This window comes from Chrysochloris asiatica, unplaced genomic scaffold (assembly GCF_000296735.1).
Source record: "Chrysochloris asiatica unplaced genomic scaffold, ChrAsi1.0 scaffold00002, whole genome shotgun sequence".
Classification (NCBI taxonomy): domain Eukaryota; kingdom Metazoa; phylum Chordata; class Mammalia; order Afrosoricida; family Chrysochloridae; genus Chrysochloris; species Chrysochloris asiatica.
Window position 1 is genome coordinate 25,828,068 of NW_006408520.1, and position 23,950 is coordinate 25,852,017.

The 23,950-nt window shown below is 38.8% G+C and overlaps 1 protein-coding gene across 1 annotated transcript in view; it reads left to right on the forward strand.

Moving 5' to 3' along the window:
* The window catches only part of GBP4 (guanylate binding protein 4), a 145,579-nt gene that overhangs the window by 3,366 nt on the left and 118,263 nt on the right, over positions 1–23,950 (forward strand). Inside the window, exons 2-6 of the mRNA XM_006831063.1 lie at positions 3,559–3,686; positions 18,461–18,570; positions 18,774–18,970; positions 21,586–21,831; positions 22,859–23,139. Of these exons, the coding sequence (XP_006831126.1) occupies positions 3,559–3,686; positions 18,461–18,570; positions 18,774–18,970; positions 21,586–21,831; positions 22,859–23,139 (962 nt within the window). The remainder of the gene's footprint in view (positions 1–3,558; positions 3,687–18,460; positions 18,571–18,773; positions 18,971–21,585; positions 21,832–22,858; positions 23,140–23,950) is intronic.

Sequence of the window (23,950 nt, forward strand, 5' to 3'; positions counted from 1 at the left end):
CCCAGGATCGGACATTGTTTCGTTCTGCTGTGCAAGGGGTCGCTATGAGTCGGTTCCAACTTGATGGCACCTGACAACAACAATAACAGTAGTACAGTGATTATGTACCCTTCTGGTTGGAAGTTTCCAGCAGATCCATAGGAGAAAGATGTGACACTTTACTTCCATAAAGATTATGGCCTTGGAAACCTCTAGGACAGTCCTACTGTGTCTTATAGGGTTGCTGAGTCAGAATTGACATCAGGACAAATGTGCAGTGTGTTTATAAGAATAAAAACCAATCCAGGTTTTTATACCCTCTCTTTGGAGAAAACAAGGGTGTTATAATTGAATGGTCTCAGCCATTCTGAATAATAGTCTCCTAGGAATTTCATCAAGACTATTTATTGTCTTAGTTGAAGGAAGTATAATAAATGGTGGATAGTCAAAATTTTGGACTCTTTGATAGGATATAATATTCTCTGTATCCTGGGCATAGCACTCAAATTCTCTTTCCTTATGTTAAAAAATAATATATCAAGATCTGTTTTGAAGTACAACACTGTCTGTGATAGGATAATATCCATATGCCTTAAAGGAAAACCAGTTAATACCACCATTATTCAAATTTATGCACTAACTATTAAAACCAGTGATGATGGAACTGAAGAATCCTATCAATATCTTCTGTCTAAAATGGATCAAACATACAATCAAGATGTATTTATAATTACTGGTGATTGGAATTCAAAGGTTGAAAACTAGAGGAAGGATCATTAGTTGGAAAATAAGGCCTTGGTGATAGAAATCATGCTGGAGCTTGCATGATAGAATTTTGCAAGGCCAATGACTTCTTTGCAAATACCTGTTTTAAGCAAAATAAAAGATGACAACATGCATAGAACTCACTAGATGGAATACACAGAAATCAAATTGACTATATCTGTGCAACTAGATGGTGTAAGAACAGCCAAAACAAAATCAGGGTCAGACTGTGGAACTGCTCATCAATTGGCATATGCAAGTTCAGACTGACAATGAAGAAAATTCAAATAAGTCCACAAGATCCAAAATATGACCTTGAGTATATCACACTTTAATTTAGAGATCATTTCAGGAAGAGACATGATGCATTAGACACCAACGAACGAAGAACAAAAGAGCTGTGGGATGATATTGAAAACATCATAGTGGAATAAAGCAAAAGGAGATTAAGAGGACAAAAGAGAAGGAAAAGACCAACATGGATGCCAGAGAGACTGATGCTTGCTCTCCAATATAGAGATGCTAAAGGAAATGGAAGAAATGAGGAAGTAAAAGAGCTAAATAAAAAATTTCAAAGAACAGCTCGAGAAGACAAAGTCAAATATTATAACAAAATGTGCAAAGACCTACAGTGAGAAAACCAAAAGGGAAGAACGTGCTCAGCATTTCTCAAGTTGAGGGAACTGAAGAAACAATTCAAATCTAAACTTGCAGTATTGAAGAACTCTATAGGTAAAATATTGAATGATGCAGAGAGCATCATGACACCACCACCACAAATATTCATTGGACACTAACTAAGAGGTCAGCAGTATGGATCCACTAGCTGCTCCACAGGAGAAAGATGAGGTTTTCTGTTCTTGTAAAGATTTATGGAGTCCTTTAATGACACTGTAGGATATTTAAAAAAAGAAGAAGATGGTAGCAATACACAGAGTCAATGTACCAAAAAGAAATGATCAATGCAAAACCATTTCAAGCGATAGCATATGATCAAGTGCCAATGATACTAAAGAAAGAAGTCCAAGGTGCATTGAAGGCATTGGTAAAGAATAAGGCATTGTGAATTGATAAAAATTGAAAACTTTCAACAAACTGATGAGGCATTGAAAGCACTTACTCATCTATGCCAAGAAATTTGGAAGACAATTACCTGGCCAGCTGACTGGAAGAGCTCCAAAAGGCAGTTATTTGAACCCTTCCAAAGAAAGGTGACTCAACAGAATGTTGAAGTTATCAGACAGTATCACGCAATAAAATTTTGCTAACATAATTCAGACACAGCTGCAAACATACACTGACAGAACTACTAGAGGTTAAAGATGGATCCAGATGAGGGTGTGGAATGAGGGATAACATTACTGATGTCAGATGGATTGTGGCTGAAAGCAAACAATACAAGAAAAATGTTTACCTGTGCTTTTGACTGTGTGAATCATGACAAGCTATGGACAACATTGTGGAGAGTGAATATTACTAAACACTTAATTGTGTTCATGAAAAACCAGAACATAGACCAAAAGGCAGTTACTTGAACAGAACAAGGGAACACTGATGGTTTAAAATTAGCAGAGGGGTGTGGCAGGGTTGTATTTTTTCACCACACTCATTCAATCTGTGTGCTGAGCACATAATCTGTGAAGATGGATTATATGAAGAAAAGCAATGCATCAGAATTAGAGGAATCCTCATTAACAACCTGCATATACAGATGATACATTCTTGATTACTGAAAGCAAAGAGGGCTAAAAATACTTATTAATGAAGATCAAAGACCACATCCTTTGGTATGGGTTGCACCTCAATGTGAAGAAGGTAAAAATCCTCACCACAGGACCAATAAACAACATTCATATAAATGGAGAAAATATTTAAGTTGTCAAAGACTTCATTTTGCTCATCTTAATCATTAACACTTATGAAAATAGCAGTCAAGAAATCAAATGACGTACTGCAATATGTCTGCTGCATATGACCTATTTAAAGTGTTGAAAAGCAAAGATGTCAGTTTGAGGAATAAGGTGCACCTTACCAAAGCCATGGTATTTTTAATAACCTTATATGCATGTGGAGTTGGACAGTGAATAAGGAAGATGAAAGAAGAATTGATGCATTTGAATTATTGTGTTGGAGGAGACTATTGAAAGTACCATGGGCTTCCAAATGACCAATAGGATCCGTGTTGGAAGAAGTACAGCCAGAGTGCTTCTTGGAGGCCTGCATGGTCAGACTTTGTCTGTCATAGTTCCAACATATTGTCAGGAGGGACCAGTCACTGGAGATGTATATCATGTTTGATAAGGTGGAGGGTCAGAGAAAATGTGGAAGAACCTAAGTGAGATGGATTGGCAAAGTGGCAGCATCAATGGGCTCAAGCATGGGAACCATTGTGAAGTTAGCCCAGGACAGGGCAGTGTTTCATTCTGTTGTGCATATGGTCTCTATGAGTTGTACAGACTGAATGACACCCAACAACAACAACAATGACAACAATATGATGATAAACTAGAGATATAGAGCTGTCTTGTGAACCTTTCTCTATTTTTTTTTTTCCCTTCTTTCCTTTTAAGCATCAGGTAAAAATCTATAGTTCAATAGTTTCCATTAATTCTGTAATGTGATGTGATTTGACACCTTAAAGAAATAAAGTGAACAGGAGACACGAAGTTTTTGAGAAGGAGCTTAGTATATATAAAGGCTTCGTTGACTCTTCATCCTGTCAGGCACTTGTCATCCTATAAGTTTAAGTGCTGCAGCTCTTGGTCAGCCTGGAATACCTGCTGTCACTGATGTTCTTTCCCTTTTTCCATGCAGGCTTCCATCTGGGCTCCACAGTGAGGTCTGAAACCAAGGGCATCTGGATGTGGTGTGTACCTCACCCCTACAAACCCAATCACACCCTGGTCCTTTTGGACACTGAAGGCCTGGGTGATGTGGAAAAGGTAAGGCAGGCAGTCATGGGAAAGTAATGTTTGCTTTAATTCTCAGCTTATCTTTTATTCTGCTACACTAATTCAATGTTTGAGACATTTTTTTTCAAAATATAATTAGAGATGTTGTTGTTGTTGTTATGTGCTGTGGATAATGAGGTCAAATTTTGTTTCCTGATCTTAATTCTTTTGTGAGCTCAACTGTTACTAGTTTATTAGGGATTGACGTCTTTTTTAAACAATGATGAATAAAACTATTAATATTTTCTGAGCTATTGAATTCCAGGGCTCTGTGCTATGTTGTAACAACAAAGCAAAGGACCAAAGCCTGATTGGGGATTCAACAGGTATAAAATATGATCAGTATCAGTTGTCATGGATACATGGAAGTGTATAGGTTAGAGGAAGCTATGCTCTGTGGGATCAATAGCAGTCATCTTCAGAGTCTAATTATGATGGGGTTAGCGGTATGAACCATGAAATTAGGGTTCAATGAAGATATCTGTTTAAATGACCTTCAGCAAAGTTGCAACTAATCTATGAATATTCATACAGGTTTTGGTGAAAGTCTCTGGGTTTTAGAGATGAATTCTGTGAAGGACCATGAATATGACTAACTGAAAAAATAATTAATGGGAAAATTTTAGGTAATTTTTTCTTTATAACATCAGGTCTAGTGAATAATTTTCACCTATTTCATTTCTCTTATTCATTACTGTGAGTCAAAATTTAAAGTCTTTAGATTATATTGCTGGCAAAAAACAATGCCAACAAATATGGGGAGTGTTTGCTCTAAATGTCCTTTCCAGTCTCAGCTTTCAGACATCAGGTCTATTGAATAATTTTCACCTATTTCATTTCTCTTATTCATTACTGTGAGTCAAAATTTAAAGTCTTTGGATTATATTGCTGGCAAAAAACAATGCCAACAAATATGGGGAGTGTTTGCTCTAAATGTCCTTTCCAGTCTCAGCTTTCATTACAGCTCACCTACCCCTTTCTTCAGTCAAATAGGGTTAAGTCTAGAATACTTCTAAATAACCTATCCTTTCTAACATTTCTAACTAAATTTCGTTAGCTTCGATACCTGTGCGATCCCATTATGAATAAAAGCTCATACTTGATCAGTTCTTAAAAGTATAGCTACTAGTATCCTATGACAGTCAAGCATAGTCAGTCCTTGCTCTGAATCTACTAAGCACTTATTTTATTTACTTCAAAGAGTACTTTTTCTATTACATTATACCTATTTATCCACACATGATTACACTCTTTGCTGTATTTACGTTTACATATTTATCTGCATCTCCAAAAAGCCATCTTCCTGACATTATGGACAACAAGATGGAATTATCTTCTTAAGGAAGAATCTACTTTAATGATGTGAATGGAGCAAAGCTTTTGGGACCTGCATCTGCTGATATGGCATGATTCAAAATAAAAGAAACAGCTGCAAACATCCATTACTAATAAGAACATGGAGTGTATGAAGTAAGAATTTAGGAAAAGTGGAAGTCATCAAAAATGAACTGATCTTAGCCACAGCTAAATGGCAAGATAGGGAATCGAGGCATCCAAATTGGCAAAGAAAAAGTAAAACTCTCTCTATTTTCAGATGATATGATTGTATATACAGAAAACCCTAAAGACTCAGTGAAAAACCTACTAAACCTCATTGGAAGATACAGCAAATGTCAGAGTATAAGATCAACATATAAAAATCAGTTGGATTCCTCTATACCAATAATGACAGTGCTGAAAGGACATTAGGAGAGCAATACCATTTACAATAGCAGCCCAAAGGATGAAACATCAAGGAATAAATGTAACCAAAGAAGCAAACAACTTTTACAAAGAAAACTACAAAACACTGCTACAAGAAACCGAAAAAGACTTACAAATATGGAAAACTAGCAGTTTCAGCAGCAGTGGAGAAAGTCAGGTAGGGAAATCTCTGTGCTAGAGAGAGACTGAGATCTCATGCAAGAAGCGCTCACAGAACAACTCCAGAGCTCTGTATCTACCATAAGGCCCAGGACATCAGTTTCCCACAATCACAAGTGAAAAAAAAATCATAATATTAAGGAGAATACTGTGAGTTAGAAATCAGGAGACGGGGCTCCCTCTGTGGCTATACCACCTGGAAGTGTTTAGAGAGCGGGGCTACAGCCATTCAGGTTCAGTGAATCTGTTCTAAAAGCGGTGCAGAGACACTTGCATAAAGAGGTGCAGGAGACTCTACACATTTCTTCCGCATCTTCCCTGGAGCACCTTCTTCACTCAGCCATCATGCCATCAGGTGGGTAGATGTGCACCCCCAAAAAACAGCCCTGACCCTGCAGTTCCCCCACAATACAGAGAGAGGGAGCTTGGTGGCCACTAATGATGTCAGCCATGGAGACACAGCACTAAGATTGATTTGAGCTAAACCCTTGGTGGTTGTGCACTTGCACTTATTTTATTTACTTCAAAGAGTACTTTTTCTATTACATTATACCTATTTATCCACTCATGATTACACTCTTTGCTGTATTTACGTTTACATATTTATCTGCATCTCCAAAAAGCCATCTTCCTGACATTATGGACAACAAGATGGAATTATACTTTAATGATGTGATTTAAACCCTTGGTGGTCAGTTCCGACTCCAGGCAACCCTGTGCAGGGTTTCTGGGGCTATGGGTCTTTGCAGTAGTGGAGTGCCTTACCTTTCTCCCACAGAGTGGCTGGTGGTTTCGAGCTGCTGACCTTGCAGTTTGTGGCCCCATTCGTGGTCACTGCACTACCTGGGTTCTGTGTGCAAGACCCTTAAAATACAATCTGTAAAACCCAACATAAAAGGACTCAACCATCTCAAGAATTGTGCTGCACCCACAGACACCTAACTGACCTTCAGAGACAAAAATAGTGGACAATCTTTCCCCCATTAAATTCTCAATATATACCTGTGCACCTCTATTATAGTGACTAGAGGTGGGGCCTGGGCGAGTGGCCACTCTCACTCACTGCGGGAGGCTTCTGCCTTGCACACACACTGACTGTGTAGCTTGGGACAGTCAACCACAGCTTCATTTCTGTTTCAAAGTGATTGTATTTGTCTCTGCATTTATATTGCTTCTGCTTTTGGTCCTTTTGATCACACATCTTTCCTGGAGGCGGGAGCCTTTTCTCCCTACGATACCCAAGAAGAGACAGTAATCGTGGCCATATAGCAAAGCTATAAGCATACCCCACAGAGACAAGAGCCAACAACATCTGCTAAGCATTACATGCAAAAAGGGAAGCCTATATCCTGACCGTATGCACCAGGAGACTCCCAGTAAGCTTAATAACAAACAAAAAACATCCAATCAAGCTTTAAAAAGGGAAATCAAAAACACATAACTATCAGAAATGATGAATAAAAAACAACAAACGATAACAAAACATGTCCAAAAACGGAAGGGAGCAGCTGAGACAAATGAGCTGGAGACAGAAAAGGGCTTTCTAGAAGAGGAAAAGCAGGTTTGGGATATGCCTGAGAAAGAATTCAGAAGAATAATACGGAAACAAATTCAAATGCACTGAAAAGGGGTGGAGGAAAACAAGGAAGAAGTCAGGAAAGTAATACAAGAACAATCAAATAAGATTGATACAGCATTGGAAACAATTCAAAATCTGCAAAAAGAGGTCCAGATGACTAATAATAAGATATCAGAAATGAACAATACACTGAAAAGGGAAAGAAGCAGAATAAAAGACATGGAAGACAGAACTAGCAAGCTGGAAGACAAATCTCTCAATACTGCTAAGATAGAAGACCAAGCAGAAAAAAGGATAAAATACCTGAAGAGAGCCTATGATTCATGCTGGATAACATGAAGAGGAACAACTTAAGAATTATTGGCATTCTGGAACAGGACGAATCAGAGAAATCCACAGAGGAGATAGTTGAAGAGATTCCGGAAGACAATTTCCCTAAGATTTTGAAAGACGAGAAGATAAACAGTCAAGAATCCAAACATAACTTAGGAAGGATAGAGCCCAAAACAAAGTCACCAATACATATGATAATCAAGCTCTCCAAAATCCAAGACCAGGAGAGAATTCTAAAAGCAGCCAGGGAGAAGAGAAGTGTCACTTACAAAGGCAAGCAAATCAGATTAAGCTCTGACTATTCAGCACAAACGATGTAGGCATGAAGGCAATGGGGAGGCATACAAAACCCTAAAAGAAAAAAAAACTGCCAACCAAGAATTATCTATCCAGCAAAATTATCAATCAAATACGATGGTGTAAGCAAGACATTCCACGATAAACAGAATTTGAGAGATTTTTATCAAAACCAACCAAGCACTTCAAAACACCCTAAAGGGAGTTCTGCGGACTGAAAACCAACAAGAACAGACAAGTAGAGATTGACAGGGTGGCAACACCACCTGGAACTCAGTCAGTGGATAGCAGAGTCCAGAGCAGAACAGTGACTACAATAATGAACCCAAGGGAGCTTGGAAGTCAACCGAAGATCAAAATTATATCAATGTCAAAGAAGGGACAAACATAGCAGCAGAGATCCAGGTGGTGAGGATGCCAGGTAAATTACAGGATACAACAGATTCTCTTAAAGGGAGAAATAAGTTAGTAGACTATAAGATAACCCCAAAGAATGTAAATATTTCACAACTTAACATGAAAATGAACTTCCAAGCAGAACAAGCAAACATGAAAACTAAGAACAAACTGACAAGAAATAGCACAGAAAACACAAACCCAACACAAAAAGGCATGCAGAACAAAAGGACGGACAGCACTACAAAAAAGTAACATAATGGCAGCAATTAATTCACACCTATCAATAATTACATTGAATGTCAATGGGTTGAATGCACCAGTGAAGAGACAAAGAGTGACAGAATGGATAAGAAAACTAGACCCATCAATATGCTGCCTGCAAGAGACACACCTTACACACAAAGACAAAAACAGACTAAAACTTAAACGATGGAAATAATTTTACCAAGCTCTGGTAGCGTAGTGGTTACGAATCGAGCTGCGAACCTTAAGGTCAGCAGTGCGAAACTACCAGCCGCTCCGCGGGAGAAAGATGAGGCTTTCTACTCCCGTAAAGATTTACACCCTCGGAAACCCTGTACAGGGTCGCTATGGGTCGGAACCGACTCGATGGCACTTAACAACAACAACAACAATTGCAACAATAAACAAGCATGAGTGGCAATACTAATCTCTGACAGAGTAAACTTCAAGATAAAAACAAGCATAAGAGACAAAGAAGGACACTATCTCATGATCAAAGGGTCAATTGAGCAAGACAACGTAACCATAATAAATATCTATGCTCCCAATGAAAGAGCACCAAGATACATGAAGCAAACCTTACTAGAATTGAAAAAAGAAATAGATAAATCTATAATTATAGTGGAAGATTTTAATATGTCACTTTCCAAAAGGAACAGAACAACCAGAAAGAAACTCGACAAAGATACAAAGCACTAAACAACACAATCAACCAATTTGACCTCATAGATTTATACAGAGCCTTCAATCCAACAGCAGCACAATATGCATTCTTCTCCAGTGCGCATGGATCATTTTCCAGATTTGATCATATGTTACGTCACAAAGAAAGACTCCATAAATTTACAAACATCAAAATTCTACAGAGCATCTTCTCAAACCACAATGCTATAAAACTTGAAATCAACAATAAAAAGAGCAAGGAAATAAAGTTGAATACATGGAAACTGAACAACACCTGGTTGAAAAGTGACTGGGTAAAAGAAGAAATTAAATGTGAATTCACAAAGTTCCTAGAAACAAATGAGAATGAAAACAGAACATACCAAAATCTTTGGGACACAGTGAAAGCAGTCCTGAGAGGACAATTTATTGCGATAAGTGTGCACATTCAAAAAGAGGAAAGAACCAAAATTAACACATTAACACAGCATCTCCAACAATTGGAAGCAGACCAACAGAAGGAACCTATAGTCACCAAAAGAAAGGAAATAATAAAGATAAGAGCAGAAATAAATGATATGGAAAATCAAAAAACTATAGAAAGAATCAACAGGATAAGAAGGTGATTCTTAGAACGGATTAATTAAATTGACAAACCATTGGCAAAACTAACAAAAGAAAAGAGGGAGAGGACACAAATAGCTTGCATTAGAAACCACATGGGTGATGTCACAATGGAATAAAACAAAATTAAAAGGATAATAACAGAATACTATGAAGAGTTGTACTCCAACAAATTTGAAGATCTAGAAGAGATGGATATATTTCTTGAAAAACATGACTACCTAAACTTACTCAGAATGAAGTAGAAAGATTGAAGAAACCAACAACAAAAGAAGAAACTGATCAGGTCATCAAACATCTCCCAACCAAAAGAAGTCCAAGCCCAGATGGCTTCACTGGTGAGTTCTACCAAACATTCAGGGGAGAACTGTTACCAATTCTACTCAAATTATTCCAGAATATAGAACAGGAAGGAAAATTCTCTAATATTTTTTATAAACCAAGCATAACCCTCATACCAAAACCAGGGAAGGACATCACTGAAAAAGAAAACTGTAGACCAATATCCTTCATGAACATAGACACAAAAATTCTCAACAAAATCCTAGCCAACAGGATCCAACAGCACATCAAAAAAAATAACACATCATGACCAAGTGGGTTTCATAAAAGGGATGCAAGGATGGTTCAACATTAGAAAGACAATCAATGTAATCCACCATATAAATAAGAAAAAGGAAAATAACCACATAATCATATTGATTGATGCAGAAAAGGCATTTGACAAAATCCAACATCCATTCCTGATAAAAACACTCAACAATGTAGGAATAGAAGGGAAATTCCTCAACATAATCAAGAGCATGTATACGAAACCCTATATATATATAAATAACAGCATACATCACTCTCAATGGAGAGAAACAGAAAGCCTTCCCTCTGCAAACAGGAACCAGACAAGGATGTCCTTTTTCACCACTATTATTCAATATTGTGCTGGAAGTTTTAGCCAGAGCTATATGGCAAGATAGAGAAATTAAAGGCATCCAAATTGGCAATGAGGAAGTAAAACTCTCTTTATTTGCAGACAATATGATCCTATACATAGAAAACCCTAAAGACTCAGTAAAAAACCAACAACAACAAAAAAAAACTCCTAGACCTCATTGGAAGATTCAGCAAAGTGGCAGGATATAAGATCAACATAAAAAAATCAGTTGGATTTCTCTATAGCAACAACAATAGCACTGAAAAGGACATTAGGCAAGCAATACCATTTACAATAGCCACCCAAAGGATGAAATATTTAGGAATAAATGTAACCAGAGAAACAAAGGACTTATAAAAAGAAAATTACAAAACACTATTACAAGACACCAAAAGAGACCTACAGAAGTGTAAGAACATTCCATGGTCCTAGATAGGAAGAGTCAACATCGTGAAAATGTCAGTACTGCCCAAAGCAATTTATGCATATAATGCAATCCCAGTCCAGATTCCAGCCACATTCTTCAAAGAGTTGTAAAAGACAATTACTAATTTCATATGGAAAGGAAAGAGGCCCAGAATAAGAGAAACACTGCTTAAGAATAAGAACAAAGTTGGAGGTCTCTCACTCCCCGATTTCAAAATTTACTACATGGCCACAGTGGTCAAACAGCCTGGTACTGGTACAATGAAAGATACACTGATCAATGGAACAGAATCGAGAATCCAGAAATTAACCCATCCACATACAGCCAACTGATTTTTGACAAAGTACTTAGGCATATTACATGGGGAGGAGATAGTCTCTTTAACAAATGGTTCTGGCAGAACTGGAAAGCAATATGCAAAAGAATGAACAAGAACTTTACCTCATGCCCTATACAAAAATCAACTCAGCATGGATTAAAGATCTAAATGCGAATTCCAAAATTATGAAGGTCATCAATGAAAAAATAGGAACAAATGTGAGGGCGCTAATTCAGGACATAAACAGATTACCAAAAAAAATTAAAGCACACAAACAAAAGTGCACAAAACAAATGATTGGGACATACTAAAAATTAAAAGCTTAATTTGGTGCATCAAAAGACTTCACCAAAAGAGTAAAAAGGGAACCCACAGAATGGGAAAAAATCTTTTGCAACAACACATCAGATAAGGGACTTATTTCTAAAATATATAGAAAACTACAACATCTCTACAAGAAAAAGACAAATAACCCAATAAAAAAATGGGCACAGGACATGAACAGATATTTCACCAAGGAGGAGATCCGAGCAGCCAACAAACACATGAAGAAATGTTCATGATCACTAGCCACCAGAGAAATGCAAATCAAAACAAAAATAAGATATCATTTCACACCATCAATAATAGCAAAGATCAAAAAAGCAGAAGACAACAAATACTGGCGAGGATGCGGAAAGACTGGGACCCTCCTACATTGTTGATGGGACTGCAAAATGGTCTAACAACTGTGGAAAGCAATGTGGCGCTTCCTCAGAAGGTTGGAAGTAGAAATACCTTTTGACCCAGCAATTCCTCTACTTGGTATTTACCCACAAGAAAAACAAGCCATAACACGAGTAGATATATGCACACCAATGTTCATAGCAGCACTATTTACAATAGCAAAAAAATGGAGACAACCAAAATGCCCATCAATTGAAGAATGGATAAACAAACTGTGGTACATGCACACAATGGAATACTATGCTACCTTGAAGAACAACAAGGAAGCTGCAAGCCATTGCATAACATGGATATACCTTGAGGACATTATGCTGAGTGAAATGGTCACAAAAGGAGAAATACTGCATAAGGCCATTATTGTAAAGGACTGAGAAAAAGAACCCACCCAAAAGGGGGAAAAAAAAAATCTCTATATATAACTGCTGAACATCAGGATGTATGGGATGAGAGGAGGGGAGGGAGGGAGTGGAAGAAAAAGCACAGGGTAGAGACTAGATGTAGGTGAGCCTGGGGGCTGGGGGCTGGAGGGGAGGGCAATACACAGAAGGGGGAGGGAAAAAGAAGAACAAGGTGGACAGGAGAATGGTTGGGCAGGTTTGCATGGGCTAGATGGGACAGAGGTAAATGATATTTTATGCACAACCTTGGAATAACAGGGCTTCAGGATACAGGGATAGAGGCATGGCCTGAAAGGGGATAAAAGGTGAATAATGTTAGGATGCTTGGCTGTCTTTTGAATCTTCGTTTCCCTTGTCTACCATTATGAAATAGATGCTTGGGGTGGAGGTGGAAATATCCAGAAACATCACAACAGAGAACATGTAAGCCCATTTTCAGCCTTTAACCGAATGGAATAACTTGGGGGGAGCTGGAAATTGCCCAGACCCAAAATGGGGGGCAGGGTGGGCTATAAAGGCAAGAAGCGACTGGCTTACAAGCTTTAAAGAGAGAGCCTAGTTCCAGACAGGGCACGGGTAAGCAGAACCTCCACTGAACGACTTCCAATCTGTTGGGACTAGGCTGACGAAAGGAAATGGGATTAAGACTCTTGTGGTGCAACAGTGAATACCTGCCATGAGGACTGACTGTGAGGGTTGGAAATGTAGAGAAAGATTTTTTTTTTTTTTTGAAAAAAGGAGAAGATTGATTGATTTTACAGCCCAGGAGCAGAGGTCCCTGGGACCATCAAGCGAGAAGAGCAGAAAGTGTGACCCTAAACAGAGAGGCAGTGAATCCAGGCATGGAGACAAAGATGTTGGTGTGGACAGATGGAGTGGTTGGGGACACAGGACTCAGGGAGGATGAGGAGCTGTTTGCTGACAGCTGGAGGGGGAGGGGGGCGGGCCTGTGGGATTTATCCTTTGGTTATTTGATGATGCATAGAGGGGATTGTAATCATTGCAATTAAATGTAATATGATAGGATGAATGTGAAGCTGAAATGGGACACAGGCAAATAATGATATATGCATAACCCTGGAACAACAAGGTTATGAGATACAGAGATTGAGACATGGTTGGAATGGGGAAAAGGGGGAAGACAATGTTAAGATGCTTGGCTATCTTTTGAATCTTGGTTTCCCTGGCATACCACTATAAAATAGACACTTGAGGGGGAAGAGAAAGGAATATCAGCCAGAAATATCACCATAGAAAGCTTGTAAGTCCGTCTTCTGCCTATAACTGATTAGAATACCTAAAAGGGGGCTACAGGGTGCCCAGTGAAGGAGGCTTCCTGCAGAGTCTCTGTATTACACAAGACCATTAGTGGATTCCTGAACAGCTTCCAGAATCTTCTGAGGGTAAATTTCCACTTGAAAGGACATGCAGACCAGCCTGGAGTGGACAGAAGAACAGAAGATACTTCCTGAAAAAAAGACTGACAAGAAAAGCACAAAACAATACAGGCATATTGACTGATTACTACAAGAACAAATAAGTGGCTCAGCCAGGAGACATCAAGGCAAGTACCCTCAGGGCAAACCTCCTTTGAAGACTAAGACCCAGTGGGAATACATGCTCTGATTGGTGTCCATGTTCGTCACCAATAAGGGGAAGTGTGGGAAAAGCTGCAATGAAGCTGCGAGCTAAGCCCTACAATGTTCAATAGACTCCTGTGAACCCAGCTGGAGATATGGCTGGCCAGCAGTGTGGCAAGACCAGGGGACTCTTGGGTCCAGAGTCAGTGACATAGCCACAGAGGACTAGAGTGGGGAGTGAAGTGTCCAGTTGATAAGAAGAGAGGGCACAAGCGTAAGTACACCCACACTTGCAGATAATACCCACTTGACCTGGCTTCAATGACTGGGTGATCAGGGCTCAACCAGAAGAAGAAAGAAGAGGGAAAAAAGAATAATTTTATACAATTTGATGAACTTGACCTACACCTACGGATGCAGTAGCTCAAAAGAGGAAACAAATCTTCACAGCGAGGATCACTCCCACCCCTCCACACATGGAAAGGACAGGGATGGGCAACTTGGACATTGGCTACCCAGAATGCGGGGGTTACAGGGGCAAAAACTGACTGGCTTACAAGCTTTCAAGAGGGAACTTAGATCCAGAGGGCATGGAGCAAGGTAGAATCTCCACTGAGTAGTATTCAATCTGTCTAGGTGGGGCTGAGGAAAAATGTGGCTAGGTCTCTTACAATACAATGGTGAATAATTGTTATCAGGACTGATTGTAAGGGCTGGAATTGTAAAGGTAGATGTTTTGTAGCAAAGAGAGGGAAGGGATTAACTGTGCAGTCTAGGGGAAGAGGTCTCTGGGACCATCAAGGGAGAAGAGCAGAGAATGGAACCCTACCAAGAGAAGCAGTGATGCCAGAGATGGAGGCAGAGCCGATGATGCAGAGAGATGGAGAGGCTGGGTACTTTGGACCCAGAGATGGAAAGGGCATGTGTGCTACCGACCATGGGACAGGCTTGCCGGGTGTACCCTGTTGTTGGTGGATAATACATGGAGGGGATGGCAAGGAAATGATATACGATAGGATCAATGTAAAGCTAATGTTCTCCCATGTAAACTATCACATAACTCAAAATAAAGCATTCTATATGCCCATCACCGCATAACATGGATGAACCTTGCAGACATTATGCTGAGTGAAGTCAGCCACAAAAGTAGAAATACTGCATAGGACATTATTGTAAAAGATTAAGAAAAAGTACCCACACTAAAAGAGGGGGAAAGTTCTTTCTTGGTTACTGGGGTGTAGGGGGTAGGATGAGGGGAAGAAGGAAAAGGTGAAGGGCAAGGTAGAGAATAGATACAAGATACTTTGGGTGCTGGGGGGAGCAATACACTAAAAGGGGCAAGGGAATGGAAAAACAAGGTAGATAGCAGAACATGTAGGCAGATTTGCATGGGCTAAGTGGAACAGAGGTCAATAGTGATGTATGCTCAACCTTGGAACAACAGGGCTCTGGGATACAGGAATTGAAGCATGGTTTGAATAGGTAAAAGAGGAGAATAATGTTAAGATGCTTGGCTGTCTTTTGAATCTTGGTTTCCCTTGCCTGTTACAGTAAAATTAACAATTGAGGGGGAGAGAAAGGTATAGCCAAAAGCATCACCACAGAAAGCTTGTAAGTCTGTCTTCAACCTATAACTGATTGGAATACCTAAAATGGGGCTAAAACTAGCCCAGGAATGGAGGTTGCCTACAGTGCCTTTGCATTGCATAAGACCATAGGTGGAATCTGGATCCTCATCCAAAATGTTCCTAGGTGAGAAATTTCCACTTGAAAGGACAAGCAGACCAGCCTGGAGCAGCTAGAAGAACAGAAGATACTTCTTGAAAGAAAGACCAGCGGGAAAAATAAAAAACAATAATGGCAGTGTGATTGACTACTGCAAGAACAAGCAAGTTGTTCACTGAGGAGCCATAAGGGCAAGTGGTTGGGTCCCCTCAGGGCAAACCCATTTCCAAGACTGAGACTCAACACGAGCAGGCATATGGTCTTGCTGATGACCATGGTGGTCTACTGATAAGCGGAAGTGGGGGAAAAACAGCAATTAAGTTGTGAGCTAAGTCTGACCACGTTCAACAGACTGCTGTCCACCTGGATTGAGACCTGGTTGGCCAGCAGTATGGTGAGACCTGGGGATTCCTGGGTCCAGGGACAGGAACATGGCCACAGAGGACTAGAGTGGAAAGTGAAGGGTCTGGCTGATATGAAGTGAGGGGAGATGCACAATAATATCCATACTTGCAGATAACACCCATTTGGCCTGGCTCTAATGGCTGGATGATCAGAACTGGACTAGAGGAAGAAAGAAGAGGGGAAAAAAAAGTAATCCACTACAATTTGATGAACTTGACCTATATTTGTAGATGTAGTAGCTTAAAAGAGGGAATGGATCTTCACAGCAAGGATCATTCCCACCTCCTCAGTACACATTGTTGACAGGGATGGGCAACTTAGACACTGGCTACCCAAAATGGGGAGACTACAAAGGCATGAAGTGACTGGTTTACAAGCTTTCAAGAGTGAGACTAGTTTCAGAAGTTACGAGGGAAAGTAGAGTCTCCACTGAGTGGTTTCCAACCTGTCTGGACGGGGTTGGTGAAAGGAGATGGGGTTAAGACTTGTGGTTCAGTAGTGAATAATTGCTATCATGACTGACTGTGAGTGTTGCAAATGTAAAGGGAAACATTTTATAACAAAAGGAAGGGAGTGGTTGATCAGAGGACCCTGGGGCAATCAAAGGACTAGAGCGGAGTGAGGGACCCTATCCAGAGAAGCAGTGACACAAGAGATGGAGGCAGAGATGATGATGTGGGGAGGTGGAGCGGCTGGGGGTCCTGGACTCAGGGAGGCAGAGGGGCCATGTGCTGATGGTCAGGTTGCGGGCTTGCGGGGTGTGCCCTTTGGTTGTTTAAATGGTTGTATATTCCTGAGTGCTTCGGTGTACATCCAAAAAAAAACAAAAAACAGAGAGAATGGAAGCAAATGCTGTTCAATGATGATGCATGGAGGGAATTGTAATCATTGCAATGAAATAGAATACAATAGGATGACTGTAAAGCTGATGTTCTCCCACACAAACTATCATCCAATTCACAATAAAAACTTTTAAAAAGTGACCTAAACCCACAAAGAATTATTTCTTAGCCATTAGTGAGATGAAGAGGGCTGGCATTGGTTATTTTGAATCAGAGAAACATATAGTATATTATGTTGTTGTTGTTCTTGTGTGCTGTTAATTCAGTTCCAACTATAGAAACCCAGTATAGGGTTTCCAAGGAGCGGCTGGTGAGTCTGAACTGTTTACCTTGTAGTTCAAACTTAATTTGTAGTGTAGCGCATTAATCCACAACAAGACACCAGGACTCTATTATATGAAAAGGAATGGTGCCACATTCATGGACAAAAACAGTATTTCAAGATCTCTCTTGAAGTAGAATGTTGCCTGTGATAGGATAATATCCTTATGCCTCAAGGAAAGAACAGTTAATACCTCCACTATTATTCAAATTTTGGGAATCCTTGTGAAACTCTGTAGGATAAGCAATGGACTGCAAGGTCAGTTTCAACCACAGCACTGATAGTTCGAAATGTATGGCACTTCACAAAACCAATATGGGCAAAATATTGAATGAAGCAGGAAGCATCAAAAGAAGATGGAAGGAAAACACAAAGTCACTGTATCAAAAAGAATTCATTGATGTTCAATAATTTAAAATGGTAGCTTAAACTGATATCAAAGGAAGAAACCCAGGTTGCACTTAAGGCACAGGCAAACAACCAACTTCCAGGGATCCACAGAACAAAATTAACATGTTTTAACAAACTGGTGTAACTCTTGAGGTACTCACTGGAAATTTGAAAGACAACTACCTGGCCAATTAATTGGAAGAAATCAATATTTATGAACATCTCTAAGAAAATTGACCCAATAGAGTGCATAAATCATCTAACAATATCATTAATATCACATAAAATTAAAAGTCTGCTTAAGATAATTAAAAAATGGTTGAAGCTATACAATGATGGAGAACTACCAGGAATTCAGGTTGCATTCTGAAGAAAGCATGGGATGAAAGAGATTATTGCTGATGTCAGTTGGTTTTTGGTTGAAAGCAGAGCATTCCAGAAAGATGTTTACTTATGCATTTTTGATTATGCATAGAAAGGGGTCAATGTAAATACAAAATAAGAAGTTTGAATTTAGAATTATTTTCAGAATTTACTTTATATTCCTAATTCAGCTATAGTATAATTGAGACTGTGAATACTCAAAAAAATCAATGCTTAAAGAATAGACTCCTGAGTCTCTTGTTCTAATGCACTTTCTAGGGTGACCCTAAGAATGACTCATGGATCTTTGCCCTGGCTGTACTTCTGAGCAGCACCTTTGTCTACAACAGCATGTGTACCATCAACCACCAGGCCTTGGAGCAGCTGCAGTATCCTTTCAGGAACCCAACCACCAGGTTTACTAAGCTTTATGGGAATGGAAACTAAGACTATTTCCTTCCTCATCTGACTCAGTTGTCCCAAAAGTCAGGAGGAAGGAACAGTGGGTAAAATTGAATGTTTATGAAAGTTATTTCTAAGTAAGATTTTATCATTGTGATGTCCAGTGCTTCATCCTTAGCTAAATTACCAGCTATGTGACTGAACTGACAGAGCTAATCAAGGCAAAATCCCCCTCTAAATCAGATGAAATAGAAGACTCCACCGAATTTGTGAGTTTCTTCCCAGACTTTGTTTGGACCGTTCGAGATTTCACCTTGGAGTTGAAGCTAGATGAATGCACTATCACTGAGGATGAATACCTGGAGAATGCCTTGAAGCTGATTCCAGGTATCATGGCTTAGGTGGTGGATGGGTCAGCAGGAAGTGATATCAACTGAACCATGTCATTCAGCTCATGAAGTCAGTATATACTTGAGATTAGACTGAGTCCCAGAAAAAAGGTGGTTGTGAGGAGAATATGATTATTTGGGGGCTATTACTACCTGAAAACATCCAGTGACTAGCATTTTAATTCTCTGTGGAAATTTAGGACTCCCGGTTGGAGCAGATGATTACAGTATAATAGGTACCATGAAAAAAATCAGATTGCAATCACTGCTATAACTTCTTAAAGCCCACATATTTCTGTTCCTTCTTTTCTTTGAAAAAAGAGTCCATGAACTGGAAGTTGTTATACATAGAATAATGATATCGTAGCGTAGTGGTTACGAATCGGGCTGCGAACCTTAAGGTCAGCAGTGCGAAACTACCAGGCGCTCCGCGGGAGAAAGATGAGGCTTTCTACTCCCATAAGGATTTACACCCTCGGAAACCCTGGTACAGGGTCGCTATGGGTCAGAACCGACTCGACGGCACTTAACAACAACAACAACATAACAACTTTAAAAGCATTTCTCATGTGCTTTACTAAAGGAGTCATGGTGATTGGGGGGGCACTTCTATTTTTTCATAAAATTTATTAGTTTAAATGACCTCGATGGCACACAACAACAGCAACAACACATTTTACTATTCTAGATAGTTAACTCCCTCAGAGAAAACGTATTTTTACAGTGAAAGCTATGAAATTCAAAACTACATGAGACTACCTTGCTTTTTTGGCTCTTGCAGGTTTTTTGCTTTTGATAAAATGTACTCTTACTATTTTTCTATTGCTTGTTTTAGTGAACATTATTTGAGTTTTCCTTCTCTGACAGTTTTCTGACTTACAAAGGCTCGTGCTCTTTTAGATTTATTATATGATAAAAATTCCACAATGAAACATTGAAATATTCTTTCAGGAAGATTCCCAAAGCCTTGATCTTCTTTAAAATATCACACACATTATTCCACATCCTTATATAATATGTAATAGTTTTAATATCATGAGATTTTATTATGGATTATATTTTGAGGGCTAGCTAATTTATAGCATTGGAAGGAATATCCCTTTTAATTTATTAATTTCTTTACCAAACACTTACTAAACAGCTGATTCTACCACAGAATCTTTCTGCAAGACACAGTCATGTTCAATATAATGAGATGGTCTTTTTTTTTTTTTTAATTAAATGATTATTTATTGATGAGTTAATACATAAATACAAATGGACACTTTAACCCCATCCCCATACGAAGCACCACAGCCTGGACAAAGTATAAACGTTTAAAATGTTGTTGTTGTTGTTAAGTGCCATTGAGTCGGTTACGACCCATAGCGACCCTGTATTGGGTTTCCGAGAAGCAGCTGGTGAACTTGAACCACTGACCTTGCAGTTCAATGGCTTTGCAGTGTGGCACATTAACCTACAGCGCTACAGCAGGACCAAATAAGGAGCTTTTAAAACGGCAGGGACGCAAATTTGGAAGGGGATGGCAGTTGCTGGTGGTCTCAGACATGCGGAAGAGGACGGAACACCGGCCTGACACTGGACTGGGGGTAGAAGTAAGGCACCCCTTCTGAAAAAAAACTTAGTATGAGTGTAGTTCCCTCCTTGTGAGGGGTAGGCCTGCTGATGATCTAGAATCCCAGCCTAAGATACCAGGTCTGAACCTTATTTGGGTAGTGTGTGGCTGGTGTGTGGAAATAGGGGGTACAGCTGGAAGAGATTACCAACCAGATGTCCAGCCAGGGTTCACCCCTCAGCTTTAATGGTTTCCTTGCAGTTTGACCATGTAGATGTTAACAGCAAAAAGAGTGTGTGTATGTGGGGGTGGGAGTGGGGGAGGCGGAGGAAAGGCGGTAAAAACAGGCTTTGATCTATTTAACGCAATGAAGCTGATACAACAGAGGTGAGTATCCTTCAGAATCCAATTTCCTTCTACTTACACAGCTGCTCCTTGTAAACTCTATGCAGGATTGCTATAATATAAATATAAAGAGGTGGTGTCTCACAATTACACATAGGTTAATTCTACTCAGTGGAGGTATTTCATAACAGAATCTCTAAACTATTTATACTGTGTGTAATTGTCTTTGCTAAAAGTATCCATATTTTGAGGTTCTGAATTTTTCTTTTTTCTCTACTGACCTCATCTCATGCTATTTTAACTAACTCATCTATCAAGTATTACATTTTTTTTAATCCATATTTTATTTCTGACATGAAGACAGTAATATGAGAAAAGTACTTCTGAACATTTCTTTTCTTACATCAATTATTCCATAAACAATTGTTAAATACTTACTTTACTGAACTCCATACAAAGGTTGAGGAAGCCCAAGATAAGTTTGTTTAGTTGAGATTGGTAGTTCAGTTCCTATCTATAGCTTCTTCCTTGGTCAGTCCAATAATGGATTTTTTAAAAAATTGTACATTGGTTTAAAGTGTACTTATATGACTCAATAAAAGGAGACTAAAATATAGAGACTCCATGATGCAAAGATCTCTGATAAGAAAAGTTGACAGATCCCTTTCCTGAATGTTGTGCCTTCAATGATTGCTCTCTTTCCACTTCCACAGGCAGAAATCCCCAAATTGAAAATTCTAACCGGTCTAGAGAATGTATCAGACATTTCTTCCCAAGAAGGAAGTGCTTTGTGTTTGATCGTCCTACAAATGACAAAATTCATTTGGCCCACATTGAAGAAGTGCCAGATGAGCTGCTAGATTGTAATTTCCTGGTGCAAGCAGAAAAATTCTGTTTTTATATCTTCAGTGAAGCAAAGACCAAGACCCTGAGACAGGGAATCATTGTCACTGGGAACCGTGAGTCACCTCTGCTGTACAGCATGTCTCTCTATGAATCAATGTCTGGAGTGTTGCTGTGATTGTTCTGTGGGTTTATCAGTAATTTTGTTTTCTTCTGCATGTGAATATGCAGGAGGAGATGCACATGCCACACATAGTAATTCACATTTAAAAATTATTCTCTCCACATGAGGATTTATTGAGGTCAAATATATCTCAAGAAATTAATACATTAATATGTAGGCACCAACTTTTGGAAAGGAGAAAATATCATGGACAAATCCAATATGATAAATGCTTCTCAATGTAGAAAACATACTTTAAAAAATTATCCAAGTCATAAAGTGCAAAACAAGTCATGAATCCCTACAAATCCACTGAGATTTTGAAAAACAAATTAAATATAATCAAAGCATAGGGCTGTTGACCATAGCTTAGAAGTTCGACTCTAGCAGCTCTTCCACGCGAAAAAGATGATTCTTTCTGCTCCCATAAAGTTTACAGCCTTGGAAATCCTACAGAAGATCACTATGAGTAACAATCTACTTGATGGCAGTAGGTAAGGGCTGACTTCATAAGTATCTGTCCTGTGCAGTTGTGCAACGTCTGTCCTGAGATTGGTTCATATTTGGATTAATTCTCTGTTTTTCTATCTTGACATTGATTTTTTGCTTTTTTTTGTTTGTTTGTTTATAAGGAACTAGTATTTTCTTTTGGAACTGACCTCACAAATTATATAACTACTTATTTAATAAATACATCTTATTTCATTTGAATGAGAAAGTTGATTTTCTTTTTTCTAGAAACCCTGGAAAAGATAGTGGTTGTGATCAGTAATCCAATTTTTTATGGTAATGAAATGGAGAATCATAGAAAAGAATAAATTTGGAATCAAAGTGATGTTACTCTAAGGAAATGGATTCATTAGAAAATAAAATTAGAAGAAAAAGAAGAAAAGTTCTAGTTAAATTTAGAATGCTTGTGACTAATCTTTTATAGTAAGTGAGAACTTGATATTTATCTCTAAATTTACTGGCTTCTTCAGGACTGGGAACTCTGGTGAAGACCTATGTGGATGCCATCAACAGTGGAGCGGTGCCTTGTTTGGAGAATGCGGTAACAACCCTGGCCCAGCATGAGAACTTGGTAGCTGTGCAGAAGGCAACTGACCACTACAGTCAGCAGATGGCCCAGCGTGTGAGGTTTCCCACAGAGACGCTTCAGGAGCTGCTGGATATCCATGCAACCTGTGAAAAAGAATCCATTGCAATCTTCCTGGAGCACTCATTCAAGGATGAAAATCATGAGTTCCACAAAAAACTTATGGTACATCCCTTAGCATTTATTCTTCCTGATTCTTGCTCTAGAATGATGTCTAGGGTCCTCTTTTTGACCCCATGTTTCATAAATTTCATATATTAGACTAACCTGAATTGCATGAAGTGAGTATCAGACCTTTACAGAGATGTCTGTAGTTTATCTCTTTTCTAAAATATGTACACTTATTTTTTTTTTATTTTTCTATACAACAAATTTTTATGAACATAGATTCACAAACATATTGCTACATAGTTTTTATTTCAAAAGTTCAGCACATAGTATATGAGTTCTCTGCTAAGGATCTCACAGACTAAAATCAAGATGTTCATTGGTCCTAGTTGTAATCTAGAATCTCTAGAGTATCCCACTCTACCTTCATGCCAACAATATTTCATCAGATCCCTCTCTTGTTTCTAGTCTCTCTGACTTCCTCTTAATTTCAACAACTAGAAAGCTCTACTTAAAAAGAAGTCATGTAACTGGGAAATACTCCACATCATACTCTCCATTTCTTAAAAGTAAGCTTTTGCCATATAGCACAATCCATCTTTGAAAGTAAAATCTGTTAAATTCAAGGTCTCAAGGACTATAAAAGATGTGGACACCAGATATTTTATGGAACATCTTCATTGTGCTTACACATAGCCACTTTTACTGCAAGCTTGTATTTCAGTCTATATTTTGTCTACAAACGAAAAAATCTTAATTTACATTCAGTAAAACTATTTTGATTGTAATTTTTTTTTTTATTAAATGTTTTTATTTTGGATTGAGTGAAAGTTTACAGGGCACATCATCAGTTTCACATTCAACCATT